At 51.5% G+C, this 16421-nt stretch overlaps 1 protein-coding gene across 1 annotated transcript; it reads left to right on the forward strand.

Annotated features, from left to right (window-relative positions):
- Positions 1-6379: 6379 nt before the first annotated feature.
- On the forward strand, positions 6380-11965 carry LOC146757654 (uncharacterized). The gene is made up of 6 exons (XM_085520709.1): positions 6380-6529; positions 9143-9334; positions 9541-9626; positions 10122-10246; positions 10715-10826; positions 11126-11965. Exons 1-6 carry the CDS (start codon positions 6380-6382, stop codon positions 11724-11726), a joined length of 1266 nt encoding a protein of 421 aa, XP_085376835.1. The 3' UTR covers positions 11727-11965.
- The last annotated feature ends 4456 nt before the right edge of the window (positions 11966-16421 follow it).

A 16421-nucleotide genomic window follows, 5' to 3' on the forward strand; every position in this document is an offset into this window, starting at 1 on the left:
TGCCAGGGTGAATGGTATAACTAATTGAACAAGTGCACAGGTGCCTCCCCAGTTAGATGGTTAAGCTGGACCATAAAAATCTTTCCCCCACAGTACCACCGGAGATTTGCCCTGGAGATTCCCAATCTTGAATAATTTCCTGCTGAATCCTCCATAACATCCAAGACCTCATCACTGCATAAGGAAAAGTTTCCTATAGGCCTGGTAGCCTTCACACCCTGCTGTGAGAGGCAAGCTGTATGGTTACCTACTGCTGTAGAGAGCGCAGGAGGGATCTTGACATCTGTATCAGGCATTGGAGGAAACAAGAGAGAGGTCTGCACTCTCTATTTCCCCAGGCAGTTTTCTCTTGATACAGGGCAATCATGCATCACATTCCCTTGGGGTCCTTGGTCCATCCCAGCAGAATGGGTACCACCTGAGCTATTGGCCGTCCCGATGCACAAGTGTAGCAATTGCTATGGTTGGGACTCTGGACAGTATACTTAGTCCATTCTACCCAGGCATTAACGTCCCCATATCTTGTTTCAGTTTCAAATGTTTGTCTAAGATCTTTTATCTCCTTAATTGTCATAACTGCAGGGTTTTCAGGAAGATTTTCTACCCCTTTTTAAGCTCTTCCCTATCCTGGACATTCTGGGTATTTTCAAGGAGTGTCTCTGTCCAGCCTCAATTGGCAGTTGTCCACCATACATCATTCCATACACTACAAGAGTCCCTTATTCATATCAAAACTATCAGTTGGTCCCTCCCCTGCATTATTGTCAAATTTCACCTTTTCCAGATAATTATCAGGATAGCAAATGGGTACAGCAGTAAAAACTTTTTTGTTACAAGGAAAACTTTTTGTGAGTATTGGTTCTATATAGGTTATAATACTCTCCCACTTACATATACAATTCATTTACCTATTCGAGGAGAAGTGAAAGGTTAGTTAAAATAATAAAAAATATATATGCATATAAAAAAACTTTTCATGATTTCCTTCTAATTCTTATCTTTTAAAGGTTTTTCTATGGCCACAGTTCCCACGCCTCAGGGCTAGTGGATACCTATACCAGTGTGTCATAAGTCCATCCTTTCTCGGCTGTCCTCACAGCTGTTTCAGTTGTTAGGAGTACTTGGAATGGTCCTTCCCAGTCAGGTGGCAGCTTTGTCTCCTTCCCAGTCTGTATCAGGATCCAGTCCCATTCACATGTAGCTGCAAATGCTGCTATGTCAACTCCAAGACCCACAATGGGTTAAATTCCTGTGTGCCACCTTCTTCAAACTAACACCATAGATGAGCTCTCCAGTCAGGCTCTGTCCAACTATGCTTTCCAATTAGGATGCTTACTTCTGTGTTTTTGCACTAATGAGAACACCAACACGTGATGACCTAGAAATCTTTGTAGAGTTGCAGGCCTGAGCTCTTGTTTGGACCACAGGGATGCAGTTTAATGGCTTCCACAATTGCACCGTAGCACAAGGGGGATACAGAGTCTTAGGGATGGATGGGCGAAGAGACAAGGAAGGGCGACTGCCCTCTGTGAGAGTGCACTGAGCTCTGCCTGGGGATGGCAGAGCAGCCAGGTCAGAGCTGATGAAAATGGAAAAGAGAGGAGACCAACAGTGTCTGTTCCAGGCTTCCTGATCAGGGAGAGCAAATGGAAGGTGCCCTCTGCAGACAGATGGGAGCCTGATGTTGTCCGGCCCTTGTCCCCTTTGGGGGCCTTTTTCACTCCAGTATCTGCTGCAGGGACAGCACAGCAGGGCATGTGCCATCCAGGAGATCCCTGGAGAGCACAGATGGCAGCTTCTCGAGCTTCATGGAGGAACCAAAGAGGAGAGGTGCTCTGCTAGATTTCATACCAGCAAGGAAGGTCTGGTGGGGAATGTGAAGGTAAAACGGGCACCAGGCCATGTGCGAGACACAAATGGATCTTTCTTTTTTCTTTTTTTCTTTTTTTTTTTTTTTTCTTCTTTTCCTTTCCTTTTCCCTTTCCCTTCCCCTTTCTCTCTTCCTTTCCATTTCCCTTCCCTTCTTCTTCCCTTCCCTTTTTTTTCCCTTTATGGTTAGGCTGTGGTTGGACTTGATGTTCTTCAAGGTCTTTTCCAAACTGGGTAATTCTATGATTCCCTTTCCTTCCCTTTTCTTTCCTTTCCTTTCCTTTCTTTTCATTTTCATTTTCCTTTTCTTTCTTTTTCTATTTCTTTTTCTTCTCCTTTTTCTTTTTCTTTCCCTTTTTCTTTTCCTTTTTCTTACTTTTTTTTTGTTTCTTTTTTTTCCCTTTTTCTTTTTCTTTTTTTTTTCTTCTTTTCCTTTTCCTTTTCTTTTTCCGTTTTCGTTTTCTTTTTTGTTTTCATTCCCTTTTTCTTTCCCTTTTTCTTTCTCTTTCTCTTTCTCTTTTTATTTTTTGAAGCAGGAAGTTTGAAAGATGTTCATTAATGTCGGTAAAAGTGAAAAAAACATTTGAAGACAAAGATAGAAATCAATGAAAATGTGTTAACCATTCCCAATGTGTGAAATACTCACAAGTCCTTTTCAATTTTAAGTTGATGCCTCCCAACTATCTGGCTGTTTTCTGACATTCAGGGAGATTACTGGAATTTGCTCCATCTCTCCAGTGTCTGATGGACTCTGTTGTCAAATCCTTCACTGTGATTCTATCTATCCCTTCCTATCTGCGTCTCACTCATTTCTTCTACAAATATTCCCTGTGAAAGACAAACCTCAATAGAAGCAGCTTGGACATGGCAAGCAGTTGATCACTGTGTTTTACTGTTCAACTGTTTACATTGCACCACCTTTCCTTCTGTTTGTAGGCCAAAAAAAAGAGAGAAATCTTTCCTTTTCCGTGTGCAGCCGGTTCTCTGTGGAAAGCCAGTGGGAGTTGGTGCAAAGCAGGTTTAACACTGAGCGGATGAATGCAGAGGAGAAGAGTGATGTCAGGAAAAGAGATGCTAGTCCCAGGGGGCCAGTGTGAGTAGAAATGGGGTGGGGAGGTTGAGAAGGACGTTTGTCCACACAGTAACAGAATAGAACTCATTGGGAATATCCTGGATTGATATCAGTTGCACAGTGCTGCTTTAACAACTTGTTTAAACCCACCTATAAATAAATAGACAATAAATGTCTGCTGGATTCTTCCTCTTTAAGATCTCTCCAGATACCTCTCCACTTTGCTGAACAAGTTCTGAAAACCCAAAGAGGATGACAGGAAGGCACAAGGCACAGGAGGGCTCCTTAGGTGGTAAGAGGCCCCAGGGGGCATTTGCTGCTGAGTCCATCAGCCTCCAGTGCAGAGAGAAGTCTGCACAAAGTGCTCAACAAGACAAAGGCAGAAGTAACAGTTTCTTGGAGTATTAATGGGCCCAATGAGGGCCATTAGTAAGCAAGATTCCCAAGGGACCTGTTAGAGCAGATAATTGGAAGCCATGACTACAGGCAGGCAAAGGCACTGGCATGGTGGCTCTGATGCTAAGAAACCCCTCCTTTGTCTTAGGAAGCAGACAGGACATGACTTGATTCCCAGACCCCTGGCAGGGAGATCCTGTCCCTCATGTTGGCTCGGGGCCCTTCCTGGGGCAGGAGAAGGAGAATTGTATGGTGTTAAATGAAAGACACAGGGACAGAAGATCCCAGGCTCTGCATGGGGTGCAAGGACACTGTGAGGTTCATGCCTTAGGTGTGCCCTGTGTCTCATTGCAGGATGTGGGATGGGAGAAGGGCCCAATCTGAACACGTAGTCAATCCCAATGAAGCTCTGAACTTCAGATCTCTTGGTTCCAGTGCCATCCTTTGCACATCCTCCCATAGTTTGATGTCCTTTCTGCTCTACAGTGCTCCCAGTGCTCCAGGTGAGGCTGTAGCAATGCAGAGCAGACAGGGACAATCCTTTCCCTCACCCAGCTGTCAGTACTTTGCTTGATGCACTCCAGTGGACTGTCGGCCTTCCTGGCTGCCTGGGCACACTGCTGACTCATGTTCAGTTTGATGCTGACCAGGACCCCCAATCCTTTTCAGTCAGACCGCTCTCCAGTGTCCCATATCCAGTTAGTGTGTATGTCCAGGGTTGCCCCTACCCAGGTGCACAATCAGGCACATTTTGTTTTGGTTATGCTTTATGCACCAACTTGTACCCACTTCTCTGATTTGTCCACATCTCTCTGCAAGTCCTCTCCACCCTCCGTGGGGGCAACAGCACCTCCTCATCTGGTATCATCAGCAAACTTGCTCAGAACATCTTCTAGTCCTTGTCATGGTTTTGTCATCTTTGCTGTTCTTATGCCACATCATAACATCATGTGGAGCACAGAGAAGAAAAACTACATGTCCCAGAGGACCTCATGGTCAGAGAGGGAAACACGTGACGGAAGTGACGCTAGCTCTCTCTCTCTCAGTGCCTGGCAGCGAGTGTGAAACCTCTCTCTTTCTCTTTTATTTTACTTGATTTATTAGCCTCAATTTCAATTAGATTGTAATTAGTAAAATAAGTTTTCCTCCTTAGATCATTGCCGCTTCTCTGTTTGTTTCCCTGAGCCCAGCTCCCATCTCTTTCCCTTTCCCTTTTTCCCTTCCCACTTGTCAGGGGCTGGGGGAGCCTACGGGCCTACTGCCCCCCTGTCACGGACATAGACATCAGTGACACCATGCAATGTTCTCAAAGGTGATTCAGTGTCTCGAGAACTTTCCACTTGAGCATTTCCAAAGCAATTCAGATGCTGAGAGACCCAAATGCTGGTTTGGAAGTTCAAATACTGTGGTGGTCTGCTGAACTTCTCACGGGGCAGTGTGTAGGATACCCCACAGTAAGAACCATAAGGGGGGTAATCCCACAAACACACACATCTCTTGTCAACACTCAGACCATTTCCAACAGCCACCTTTTGGATGCAGCTCCTGGACAGATGTGACACAGAACAGCATCGGTGCAAAGGGCTCTAGGAAGGATTTCTTTTGTGAGCACATCTAACAGATATCAGGTGGGTCCCTTGGCTCATTTCCCAGTGTGTTAGGAATTTGGAAGCACCGTGGAGGAGTTCCATGCAAATCATCACCAGTTTGACCAAAAGGGGTGACAGAAGGGCTCAGAAGGGATGGTGCCACTGTGCAGGGAGCACCAGAAAGACAGGATGAGCTGAAAACACCCTGAGCCCAATTGTGGAGTTGAGCAGATCCAAGGGCTGATATCAGTCACAACCCACAACCACAACAAGCCAAGACTATTGCAACCAAAAGATGTAACACAGAGGTATTCAGTATTCCGGCACAGTCACATCTTCGGTTTTTCTCTCACAGAACACATATGGGTAAAGGCAGCTCTCAGCCATTCTGTGCTAAGTCGAGGTCACACGGGGATCCTCTGTAAAATAAAACAAGACCCCAACTTGCCTTTTGGGGGCTTTGTTAATATGGTTAAAATGAGGGAATAATTGAGCAAGTGTTAATTCTATATTCCTTTTCCCGGGCACCCTTAGCCTTCCAAGTGTATTTATTAAGAGGTTCCACTAAGGTTAGGGACACTGGCTTCAGGATAGCTGGGTAAGTCGACACAGGCTGGCCAGGGAGAGAAGTGTTTCCCTGGTTTATCAGCAACTGGATGGTGACTCACAGGGGCAAATGGCAAGGGTGGTGGGTGAGGCCTTGGGACAGAAGATGTTAAATCGAGGATCTTCTCCTTTTGTTGTAAGCTTTCTAATACATCCACCCTTCACTGCCCTCCCCCGCCTCCTGCCTACCTTGCGCTGGAGGGGGGCGAATGCATCAGCTTTTCTTGAGCTTTTTGAGCTCTTGTTCTGGCCACCAGTTAACTGATTTCTCTAACCTGACTGTGGGTAATCCACCCATCAAATCTCGGGGAACGCCCTCTTGACAGCCCAGTGTCCAGAGACAATTACATTTATGATCAATATTTTGCCTACCTGTACTTACTGGCAATGACTGCCAGTGAGACCCTTTCCAGCCCCATTGAGCTTTGGGCTGGGTGGCCCAGGGGCAAGGCTGACTGCTGCAAGCCTCACTCCCCTTGGCTCACACTTACTGGTGGAAGAAATCACCAGCCCGTATTTTCTGCCACAGTTAATTAACTCTTGGGCAACCTCTCCCCATGTCCATACTTTGTATCCTGACTGCAGATGGTTGGATGTTACAGTTCCTTCTAACGCTGCCCAGGTTCTTTCTCCCTGGGACACAGCCTGTATCTTCCTTTGCAGTTGTATGCCTACGGGTTTCAGAGATTCTGGAAGCCCCCTGATTAAAAGAGTCGTCGTCTCAGGATACACAGGCATCATCACAGTTGATTGACGGTGTGGCTGCAGCTTTCTATCGTGCATCATTTGGAGACGGGCAGCCATTTGAATGCTTTGTACTACCTGAACAACAGCAACATCAGGCAGTATGGCTTTGTCTGCAGTTCATCACCTGCCTCATCTCTTCAACCACAGCAGAGTCTCACAGGAATGTCAGAAGCAGCCACACTCCTCTCGAGGTTCTCTGATCAAATCAGGAACAAACATTGCTACGATGAGCAAACTGCTGTCTACCAAGGTGATGTCAACATCTCCCTTTCCCACCCTTCCCTTCTATGCACAGAAAGCAGCAAGCTGCTGCCCATCAGAGGGCTTGTTTTGCCATCAGAAGGTGACTGCAGTCATCTGAAGGCTTTGTTGGTTGTCGGAGGGCTCCACTGACTCCACTGGTTGTCAGAGATGTTCATTGAACATCACAAGGCTCCATTAATCAAGGAGGTCATCAGAGGGCTTCATTGGTCATCAGGAGATTAGAGGTGTCCGTGGGAGGGGTTATGCGAACTTTGCTTTGGATAATGGGGTTGGGGTATCGATGCAAGAGGCCTAAAGCAGACCCAAAGGAGGGCCAAGTGGCTGCAGTAAGAGAGCAGCTAAAAGGAGGGTGATGTGGTCACACTGTGTCCAAGCAGAGGTGGATCAAAGTGTAACAGGTTTGGGAGGAATTGTATGGAGGAGCAGAGAGAGAGCAGAGGGAGGGTACTGGGGCTGCTTGGCAGCGTGAGGAGCTCCATCCTTTAGGACTTTGGAGCAGGTGATGTGAGAGAGGGTGGGGAAGGCCACAGGGGTGCAGGACATGGTGTGCATGGCATGGAGCTGGGGAAGCCTCCCAGCACTTTGATGTGGCCACAGCCAGGCAGGGACAGATCCCAGCAGTCCCTGCTGAGCATGAGAACAAGGACACAGACACACAGCGTGTAGCTTTGCTGAGGGATTTATTGATCATCATGGGATGTCACTGATCATCAGGGTCTTCACTGGGCATCAGAGGATGTCAGAGGGCAGCACTGGCAAGGAGGAGCCTTGTCCCTGCAGGGTTTGTCCCCAGGGACTCAGGGCAGGAGAAGGACTGGCAGCAGCCAAGAGACCCGGGGCAGGACGTGGGTCCCCTGGGGACGGAAGCCACAGCCCCTGTCCCAGCTGCATGGTGACTCTGGGCCATCTATAGGGCACTCTGAGCCTGCCCCCTCCAGATCCGTTCCTCTGCACGACCCCATAGAGCGCAAGGGAAGGGCTGGAGGTGACAGTGCCCAGGTCCTGCTGGAACAGGCCACGGACAGTCCCCTCCATGCCATCAATTAATTCCCAGCCCCTGATGCCCGGTCCTCAGGGCTGCGGAGGCACCCAGGGTCCCCCAAGTGCCCTGTGGTGCAGGGACCCATTGTGAGCACTAGAACAACGTGGCCAAGTCACGGTCCTGTAACCTGCTCAGCCCCAACTGCCCCCCATTGCCTCCTTCCCCTGCCCATTGCTCGCCAATATCAGGAGGGTGCCCAACAGCAGCCTTAAGGCCCGAATGGTGCCCCAAGGACCAGGGAACTGAGAGAACAGCAACACATCCCAGCCCCATCCTCGCCCCAGGGTCACCCCTCAACTCACAGCTCCAGGAGAGGGAGAAAGCAGAGATGGGTCAGCACTGCCAGGTGGGGCAGGCAGCAGTGCCAGCATCATAATGGGCAGCTGGCCGTGATGTCACCGCGTTGCCGTGGTGCCGTTTGTGACACGGCCACCCGGGAGGGGGGTGAAGGCAGAGCACCGAGGAGGGTCCTGCATCCTGAAGGAGCATCTGGTACAGAGCAGACGCATCTGAAGGATGAGCTCCAGCATGGCCGGTGCCAAGAAGGAGCAACCCAGAATGAGCAAGAACGGCCCCAGGGTGGGCCATGCCTCTGGACAAACATGTAGTAATACTGAAGGTACACGGACCCACAGCCACCACGGGAGCGGTGCTGCAGCCAGTCTTGGGATGGAGATGACACTTTCCATCTGCCACCTCCCTCCTGCCCAGCAGTGGGAGAGGGGTGCCGGGAAGCGGCAGATGCAGAGTGTGACCTGCTTTTCCTTTCATCTGCAGAGCGAGTTGCCGTCTGGGATGCGGTGGCCGCCTTCGTACACAAGCAGCTCCTGGTGCACAAGGTGCGTTTGTTGGCTGCCAGGTTCCTCCTCGCCCTGTCCGGCTCAGCCTGGACTTCCTCTGCGTCTTCCCCTGCACACACGGCAGGAAGCTCACCCCACGTTTCCCCGCTGAGCTGCGTTTGAGAGGGAGGGAGAGGGGAAGGAGAGGGCTGTGCAGCCCCAAAGCCGTCCCCGCTGCCCTGGCTTGTGCCTCTGAACAGCAGGAGGGGACTCCTGAGCTCTGCCCCCGCACAGGACCACCTCCAGCTCTTCCTCCAGCCAGCCCATAATGCGTCCACCCTTTCTTCCTCCTCCACTCGCAGGGGGTCTGGATTCCCACCTTCGGCTCCTTTGACATCATCTCCAGGGAGATCAGGATGCAGGACAGGACCGTGACCCTGTGCTGGCCCGTGTTTCACCTGGCCAGCAACCTCATAGCTGTGCACCACCTCAAGTCCTGCAGGGGGTCCCTGCCAGGTAGGAGGGGGGATTAAACCCTTGCTGGCTTCATGGACAGGGCAAACAGGGCCACCACATCCCTTCTCAGAAGCACACCTCCCCCTTGCAGGAGCCCATCCAAACGCGGGGCCGTTATGGATGATGTCCCTTAGTTCTAGGGAAGCAGCTGTGGAACAGCAACCGTATCATCAACCCCGTCCCTGGTATTTTCTCAGTCGACAGGAAGGTGGAGCCCCTGCAGTGCAGCCAGGTGGCTGCAGATGCCTCTGTGAGCTGGCAGACAGTGCGGAAGTGCATCCAAAGCACCGTATCGCTGCTCTCCAGCTGCCTGCGGAACGGGGAGTACGTGGCCGTGGTCCTGAAGGACGTCGGAGTGCTCCTCATTGACGGGCTGACCTTCCAAATGAAGTTCTATCATGACTTCCTCGAGAAGCTGTCAGGGAAAGCGAACTTCAGGAGAGCCGTTCGCATGGTGAGCCATAGGTTTCTCCGTGGTCCGGGCAGTCCTGTGAGCCTTGATGAGTTCACACATGGCCCACTAGGACCTGGGCCTGAGCCGTGATCTGAGCCGTGCAGGTGCTGCGGTGCTGGCAGCTCTCCCTGCCTCGGGCTCCTCGTGTTCCCTGTGCCTCAGCTGTGACCAAGATGTCCCACAACCTCCCTGTTCCTTCCCTGCAGGCCCCTTCGCTGCTGGACATGGGGGTGTCCCGTGTGACACCGGTGGCTTCCCTGGTGTTCTCAAAATGCCTTGTGGTCTTACCCAAGTGAGTATTTTTCTGCTGCTTGATGCAGCTGCTCAGCTCTCATTCCATAGCGCTTGTGCCTCGTGTCCATGAGTGTCCTGCCCAGGAGGATGTGCCAGAGAATCACAGAACGATTGGAGCAGGCAGGAACCCTAAAAGGGCACCCGGTCCCACTGCCCTGCGGGGAACAGGGACACCTACCTCCAAATGAGGTTGCTCTGAGCCTGGTCCAGCCAGGCCTTGAATGCCTGTCCGGGCACCCAGCACCTCTCTGGGCAAGACATCCCAGTGCCTCACCACCCTCCAGCTAAAACCTTCTTCCTCCCATCCAAAGCCAGTCTTCCCTCTTTCCGCCTGAAACTGTTTCCCCTCCTCCTATCCCAAGTGACCCTGCTAACGGCTTTAGAAAGCCTTCATGCAGCATGAAAACGTGCTTGCGAGCAGGCAAGCAGAGAGAGCAGCAAGGATTGCTGTTGCACTGCGTCACACCGCTCACTGCCTTCTCCTCGCTTACAGGTTCCAAATGGAGTTAGTCTCCAAACTGCCGCCCATGCGATGCCGCAAGTCCTCCGGGAGCTTGTTTGGGGCACAGAAGTTAACAGAAGAAGAGACTTTGCCACCTCTTACTGGGAACAAGAAAGGTAAAGTGGCTTCCAGCTCCTTTCCACAGCATGAGCAACCAACTGGAGGTGGGCAGTCCCTTGCTGACCATCAGCCCAGGGCTCTCACTTGCAGCATACCATCCTGCCGGCACAGCACGGCCTCTTCCCCTTAGGTTATGGTTGGCCTATCCAAAAGGAAGGTGCTGGGTGTGACGTACCCCCATCCCTGGCTATGGCAGGAGGATGTGGGGATCTCAGGCCTTGCCCTCCCCCACTGCAGGGACAGGGACCTCAAAAGTCACCCTGCCGCCTTCTTGTCACCAGCCAGCTCCTCTTTCCCAAAGCCAGCGTCCCTCATGCAGCCCAAAACAGAGCTGAACTGCAGAGAGGAGGAGTGGGGACAGAGATGGTTTCAGGGCGGGTTCTGGGAAAGAGGTCTGAGTTGAGTGCTGCTTGTGAGCGAGCCAAAGGCTTGACGGCGAATCTCCTCTTCCTTCCCTACTGCAGTGAGATTTGATAACACTCCAACATACATCAGGCGCCTCAGCACTGCAAGTGTTGATAGAGAGCAGTTTCAAAAAGTAAAGAACACACTGCGGAGGGAGAGCATTGCCAACAGGTGAGGCTGGAGGCTGTGGTCTGGGATGTGCATGGGGGTGACCCAACAAGAGCCCATTCCCTAACTCCAAAGGGTCGCTGCTTGTTTGTGGCCTCCCGGGAGTGCCAGGATGGGGATGTCAGGAGCCCCCCAGTTCACAGGGCTGGCCCCTCTCCACATCACCAGAGAGCCCCGGGGCAACCGGTCAGCTGTCTGTGGGGAAGGCTGCATTACAGCCCAGGCTCCTGGCTCAGGCTTGAGGGATGTGGCTTCAAAGCCATCAGCCACTCAGGCGGACCCCTCCCGCTCTGTCCTTTCAGTGTTCTGCCACCCATCTGGGCAGTGCCCGTAGCCCCAGAGCAGCCGATGAGCTGCCAGCTGCAGGGCCTAGAGGGAACAGAGAGCCAAGAAAACCTGGCCCGAACAAGACGTGTCAAGTTCCTCGATGAAGAAGGAGGAGCAGAGGAAGCCCAGCGTGAGGCCTCATGCAGCCAAGAGCAACCATCTTGCTCAAGGGCCTCATCCAGCCTATCCTTAGAGTCCCCAGACAAACCAAACATGCTGGCGCTTCGGGCATGCGACTCAGTGAGACTTCTCAGGAAGAGGGTTAAGAAGATCAGGGAGGCACAGGAGCAACCACAGGAAATGGCAGCAGCACCTTCTTGTGGTGAGACCAGCCGTCCCAAGGAGTCCACCCCCAACAGATCTGTATTGCTGCCACCCATAAGGGAAAAAAAGGGGTCTCCCACTGAAAAGATGGCAGCAGAAACATCTCGTGGCGAGCCCAGCCTGCCCGAGGAGCCGCCCGTTGTCAGATCTGAGTTCCTGCCAGCCATAAAAGAAGGAACGGAGTCTCCCAGGGGTCAGTCTCCAAAGACCAAAGACCCACCCCGCAGGAAGGGCACACCCTACCCACGCTGATGCGGGCGTGGGGTGTCCAGGACAGTCAGAGCTCCACTGGAGGCTGCGAAACAGCTGCTGAGTTCCATCTGTGCCACTGAGACCCATTTGTGTCATTCCTGCATGCCACCTCCCTGAAGAAAAGCAAAGGAACAAGGAGAGAGAGCGAGGACTCTTCCAAGACCCCTTGCCTCTTTAGGAGCAAAACCCTATAGCTGGAAGTGTTTGAGGCAAGGGATAAAAAATGTCATGGCTTAGTAATATTGCTATTCTATAGCAATATTATTGCTACATCTATATTATTATATATCTATATCTATTATATCTATCTATTAGTATATATGTAATATATAACTATATCTATTATACATCTATATTCTATTATCTTCAGAATATTGTATTCTCTTGCTATTCTACATCACAACATCATACTTAATATAAACATCTAAATACAAATAAACAATCATAAAAACACAATATGCACACTGGTCTGTATACATATATATACACAGAGTTACCGATTGCACTGCCCTAGCATCAGATTCCCTTGTGGTATACAATGAACATCCCCCCTACCCCTCACCCTAACCCTCACCCTAACCCTAACCCTATCCCTATACCTATCCCTATCCCTATCCCTATCCCTATCCCTATCCCTATCCCTAACCCTTACCCTACACTATTCCTAACCTCTCCCTTGTTCTGCCTTTCCAAGCCCCTGGACTGGCCTATTGCCTTTTGGCCTGGCAGGGCACCTGGCAGGCTGGAATTTGGCCGTGGAGGGCTTCCTTTGCACTGTGTTATGGAAAAGGGACGGGAAGGGAAGGAATTGAGGGGAGAAAATGGGAGAGGAAGTGTTGGAAGTAACCACGAGAGAGAAGTCTCATGCTATTATGGTCAACAATCCTCGTTTATTAGGTGTTACAGCATCTCATTTATACAATCAGTAATAAGTTCATGCATATTGCAAAAGTTAAGCTCAGGATTGGTGAATTAGACATTACTTCATCTGACCTTTGTGGTTAGCTTTATAGTTACTTTTCTTCACAGCTATGTCCATACATTGCTACACATCTTGCTTTTCCCTTAGGCCGTCCTTGCCTCTAGATACATATTCTGTCTTTAGCTACATATCCTGTCTTTCACATCCTGATTTCTCCTCAGCTGCTGCCTCCAGTCACGTACCTTCTCTTACAATTTAACTAGTGGAGTTTCATCATGTCCTTTCTCATGAAGCCATTCTGCATAAACACTCTCCACAAGGAAGGAAGGGTAGGGATGGTGTGGGAAGGTGTGGAAGGTGTGGGAAGGTGGGGAAGGGAAGGGAAGGGAAGGGAAGGGAAGGGAAGGGAAGGGAAGGGAAGGGAAGGGAAGGGAAGGGAAGGGAAGGGAAGGGAAGGGAAGGGAAGGGAAGGGAAGGGAAGGGAAGGGAAGGGAAGGGAAGGGAAGGGAAGGGAAGGGAAGGGAAGGGAAGGGAAGGGAAGGGAAGGGAAGGGAAGGGAAGGGAAGGGAAGGGGGATCCAGTATGTTCAGTGGGGAGTCGGGAAGATTGTGAGCCTGAAGTACTCAGCCAATGAGGAACCGGGGCAGAAGGAGATCAGCGTGGAGTAACACGGCCTAAAAGATGCAACGCTGCTTTCTGCATGCTCTCCTGCTTGCAGGGGACCTGCCATTGCAATTGCCAATCAAAGCTGCTTGATCACAGATAGCATCCTGGTCAGTGATCTGGGTGTTTCTTCACTGGGCACCAGAGGGCAGAACTAGTAATCAGAGCCCCATTATCTGACTCAGTTCTTTCTGGGGTGCCACGCAGCCACAGGACTTTTTTCTTGAGACCTAATATGGTGTTTAGAGGGCAGTACTGCATGATGGGGTACTGCATATGTTTCAAGCTGCCCAGCGGTTGCCTCCACCATGGTAAGCACATAATGATCTGGACAGGCTGGATGGCTGGGTTGAACTCATTGGGATGAGGTTCAACAAGACCAAGAGCCGGGTCCAGCACTTTGGCCACAGCATCCCCAGGCAAAGCTTCAGGCGTGGGGCAGAGCGGCTGGAAGGCTGTGTAGAGGAACTGGACCTGGGGGCATTGATCGATGCTCAGCTGAACTTGAGCCAGTGATGTGCCCAGCAAGCCAAGAAGCCCAACAGCATCCTGGCTTGTATCAGAAACAGCATTGGCAGCAGGAACGGGGCCGTGATTGTCCCCTTGTACTCAGATCTGGTGAGGCTGCACCTCCCAGATGTGTCCACTTTTGGACCCCTCACTGCAAGGAAGACATCACAACCCTGGAGTGTGTCCAGAGAAAATGACTGCGGTCATCTGAAGGCTTTGTTGGTTGTCGGAGGGCTCCACTGACTCCACTGGTTGTCAGAGATGTTCATTGAACATCACAAGGCTCCATTAATCAAGGAGGTCATCAGAGGGCTTCACTGGTCATCAGGAGATTAGAGGTGTCCGTGGGAGGGGTTATGCGAACTTTGCTTTGGATAATGGGGTTGGGGTATCGATGCAAGAGGCCTAAAGCAGACCCAAAGGAGGGCCAAGTGGCTGCAGTAAGAGAGCAGCTAAAGGGAGGGTGATGTGGTCACACTGTGTCCAAGCAGAGGTGGATCAAAGTGTAACAGGTTTGGGAGGAATTGTATGGAGGAGCAGAGAGAGAGCAGAGGGAGGGTACTGGGGCTGCTTGGCAGCGTGAGGAGCTCCATCCTTTAGGACTTTGGAGCAGGTGATGTGAGAGAGGGTGGGGAAGGCCACAGGGGTGCAGGACATGGTGTGCATGGCATGGAGCTGGGGAAGCCTCCCAGCACTTTGATGTGGCCACAGCCAGGCAGGGACAGATCCCAGCCGGACGGCTCCGGCCCGCAGCGGCTGCAGCGGCGCTGCCGTGAAGGGCGGCCCCGGCTGCGGCAGCGCCGCTGTCTGAGGTGAGAGCCGGGCGGCCTCGAGCCGGCTGTCAACGGCTGCTCCCGCCTGCTGCGGCTCAGCCAATCGGAGCCGGCGGCGCTGCCGTTGACCAATGAGAGGCCGGGCGAGGGGCGTCGCGTGGCCCCTGGTTGGAGGCGGGTGGGCAGGGGGCGGGGCGGAGCGGCGGTGGGGGAGGGGTTTAGGGGTGCGCGCTATTCTAGCAAGAAATGGGATGGGATGGGATGTGGGATTGGGATGAGGGATTGGGATTGGGATTGGCAGGTGAGAGGTGGGGTTGGGAATGAGATTTGGAACGTCGGGTTGGGATTGTTGGCTGTGGGATTGCGAAAATTGGGATTGGGGTGCGAGGATATGAAAAGGAGATCAGAAAATGGGACGTGTATGGGATGGACTCCAGAAATGGATATGGGATCGACATGGGAAGAATATGGGATGGATATGGGATGGGGTATGGATATGGGATGGGGTTGGGATTACAACTGGATAAATATATGGAATGGACGTGGGATGGACGTGGGAATACGGATTTGGAATGGATATAGATACGGGGTACAGGATGGGGATAGGATGTGGGGACACAGACACAGGATGGGTTTGAGATGGCTATGGGGCTGATATGATGGATATGGGATGGGCTATGGATACACAACAGGATATGGGATGGGATAAAGTCATGAGATGTGGACATAGGATGGCTGATCGGATGGGGCTGTAGTGGTTATGGGGCCATAGGGGCTACAGGATCAGGATGCTGCAGTGACCTCTGTCCCCAAATTTCCCTCCCGCTGTGACACATGGAGTCCCACAACTATTCCTCTTTCCTTTATTCACATATGGGGGGGCCGGGGGGGGGGGCATCCCCAATCTGCCGTTATCAAGAAAGAAACCTTAATAAGAAAAGTAAGGGTTGTCACCCCCACCCCATGGGAACAATGGTGGTCTGTGGGGGTGGACACAGATGAGGTGCCCTGAGGAGTGTCCCCAACTTTGGGCTGTGACACCACAGGGGTGACACAGGTATCCCCGACTTCATGGTGTGACACTGAGGGGGTGTCCTCAACCCTGGCGTGTGGTGTGGGTATGTCACCAACTCTGGCATGCGACACTCTGAGAGTAACATGGGGATGTCCCCAGCTATGGGGGTGAGGCACCGTGATGCCGTATCCCCATTTGCCCCGGGAAGTCCTCGAGCTGGTCATGGTGTTCCCAGCTTCAGTGCAGTGTCCCCAGGGGGGACCTTTTGTCCCCTCTGCATGATGGTGACACCCAACGCTGGCTGCCAAAAGTGACACCCAATGACGATGACACTGCATCACAGAACCTGCAGCAGCTCCAAGTTTGTGCTACATGTCCTACGGTCACTCCAAGCTCTGGGACAGGTCCTGCTGTCACTCCACCCCTCATAATGAGCTCTGCAGTCACTCCTGCTACAGGTCCTCTAGCTGTTCCAAGTACTGCAATAAGAAAATGAAACAAATGCCTATCAAGGGAGGTGCAATATGCCAGGATGTACAGCCCTGTGGTTGCTCCAACCCCTCCAATGAGCCAAGTGGCTGCTCCAACTTCAGTCACAGGTCCTGCGGTGATTCCAGCTCTAGCAATGAGTTCTGCAGTTGCTCCAACTCCTGCAACAGCCCAACAGCCACTCCAGTTCCTACAGTGAACCTTGAGGCTGTTAAAACCCCTGCCACATGTCCTGGACTTGCAAACAGATATGCATATGTATTAGCATCTTTGCATGTATTTTTACATCTGCATACGTTATATATATGTGAGAATATACCGTA

Source organism: Coturnix japonica, chromosome 20 (assembly GCF_054131305.1).
Source record: "Coturnix japonica strain WE chromosome 20, WE-NBRP24, whole genome shotgun sequence".
NCBI lineage: Eukaryota > Metazoa > Chordata > Aves > Galliformes > Phasianidae > Coturnix > Coturnix japonica.

Bases quoted from the DNA above. Each gene is read 5' to 3' on its own strand.
- LOC146757654 (XM_085520709.1), top strand. From the start codon at position 6,380: ATGGCTTTGTCTGCAGTTCATCACCTGCCTCATCTCTTCAACCACAGC. The intron at 9,627-10,121 runs GTGAGTATTTTT...CCTCGCTTACAG, and splicing joins TGCCTTGTGGTCTTACCCAA to GTTCCAAATGGAGTTAGTCT. The intron at 10,247-10,714 runs GTAAAGTGGCTT...TCCCTACTGCAG, and splicing joins TCTTACTGGGAACAAGAAAG to TGAGATTTGATAACACTCCA.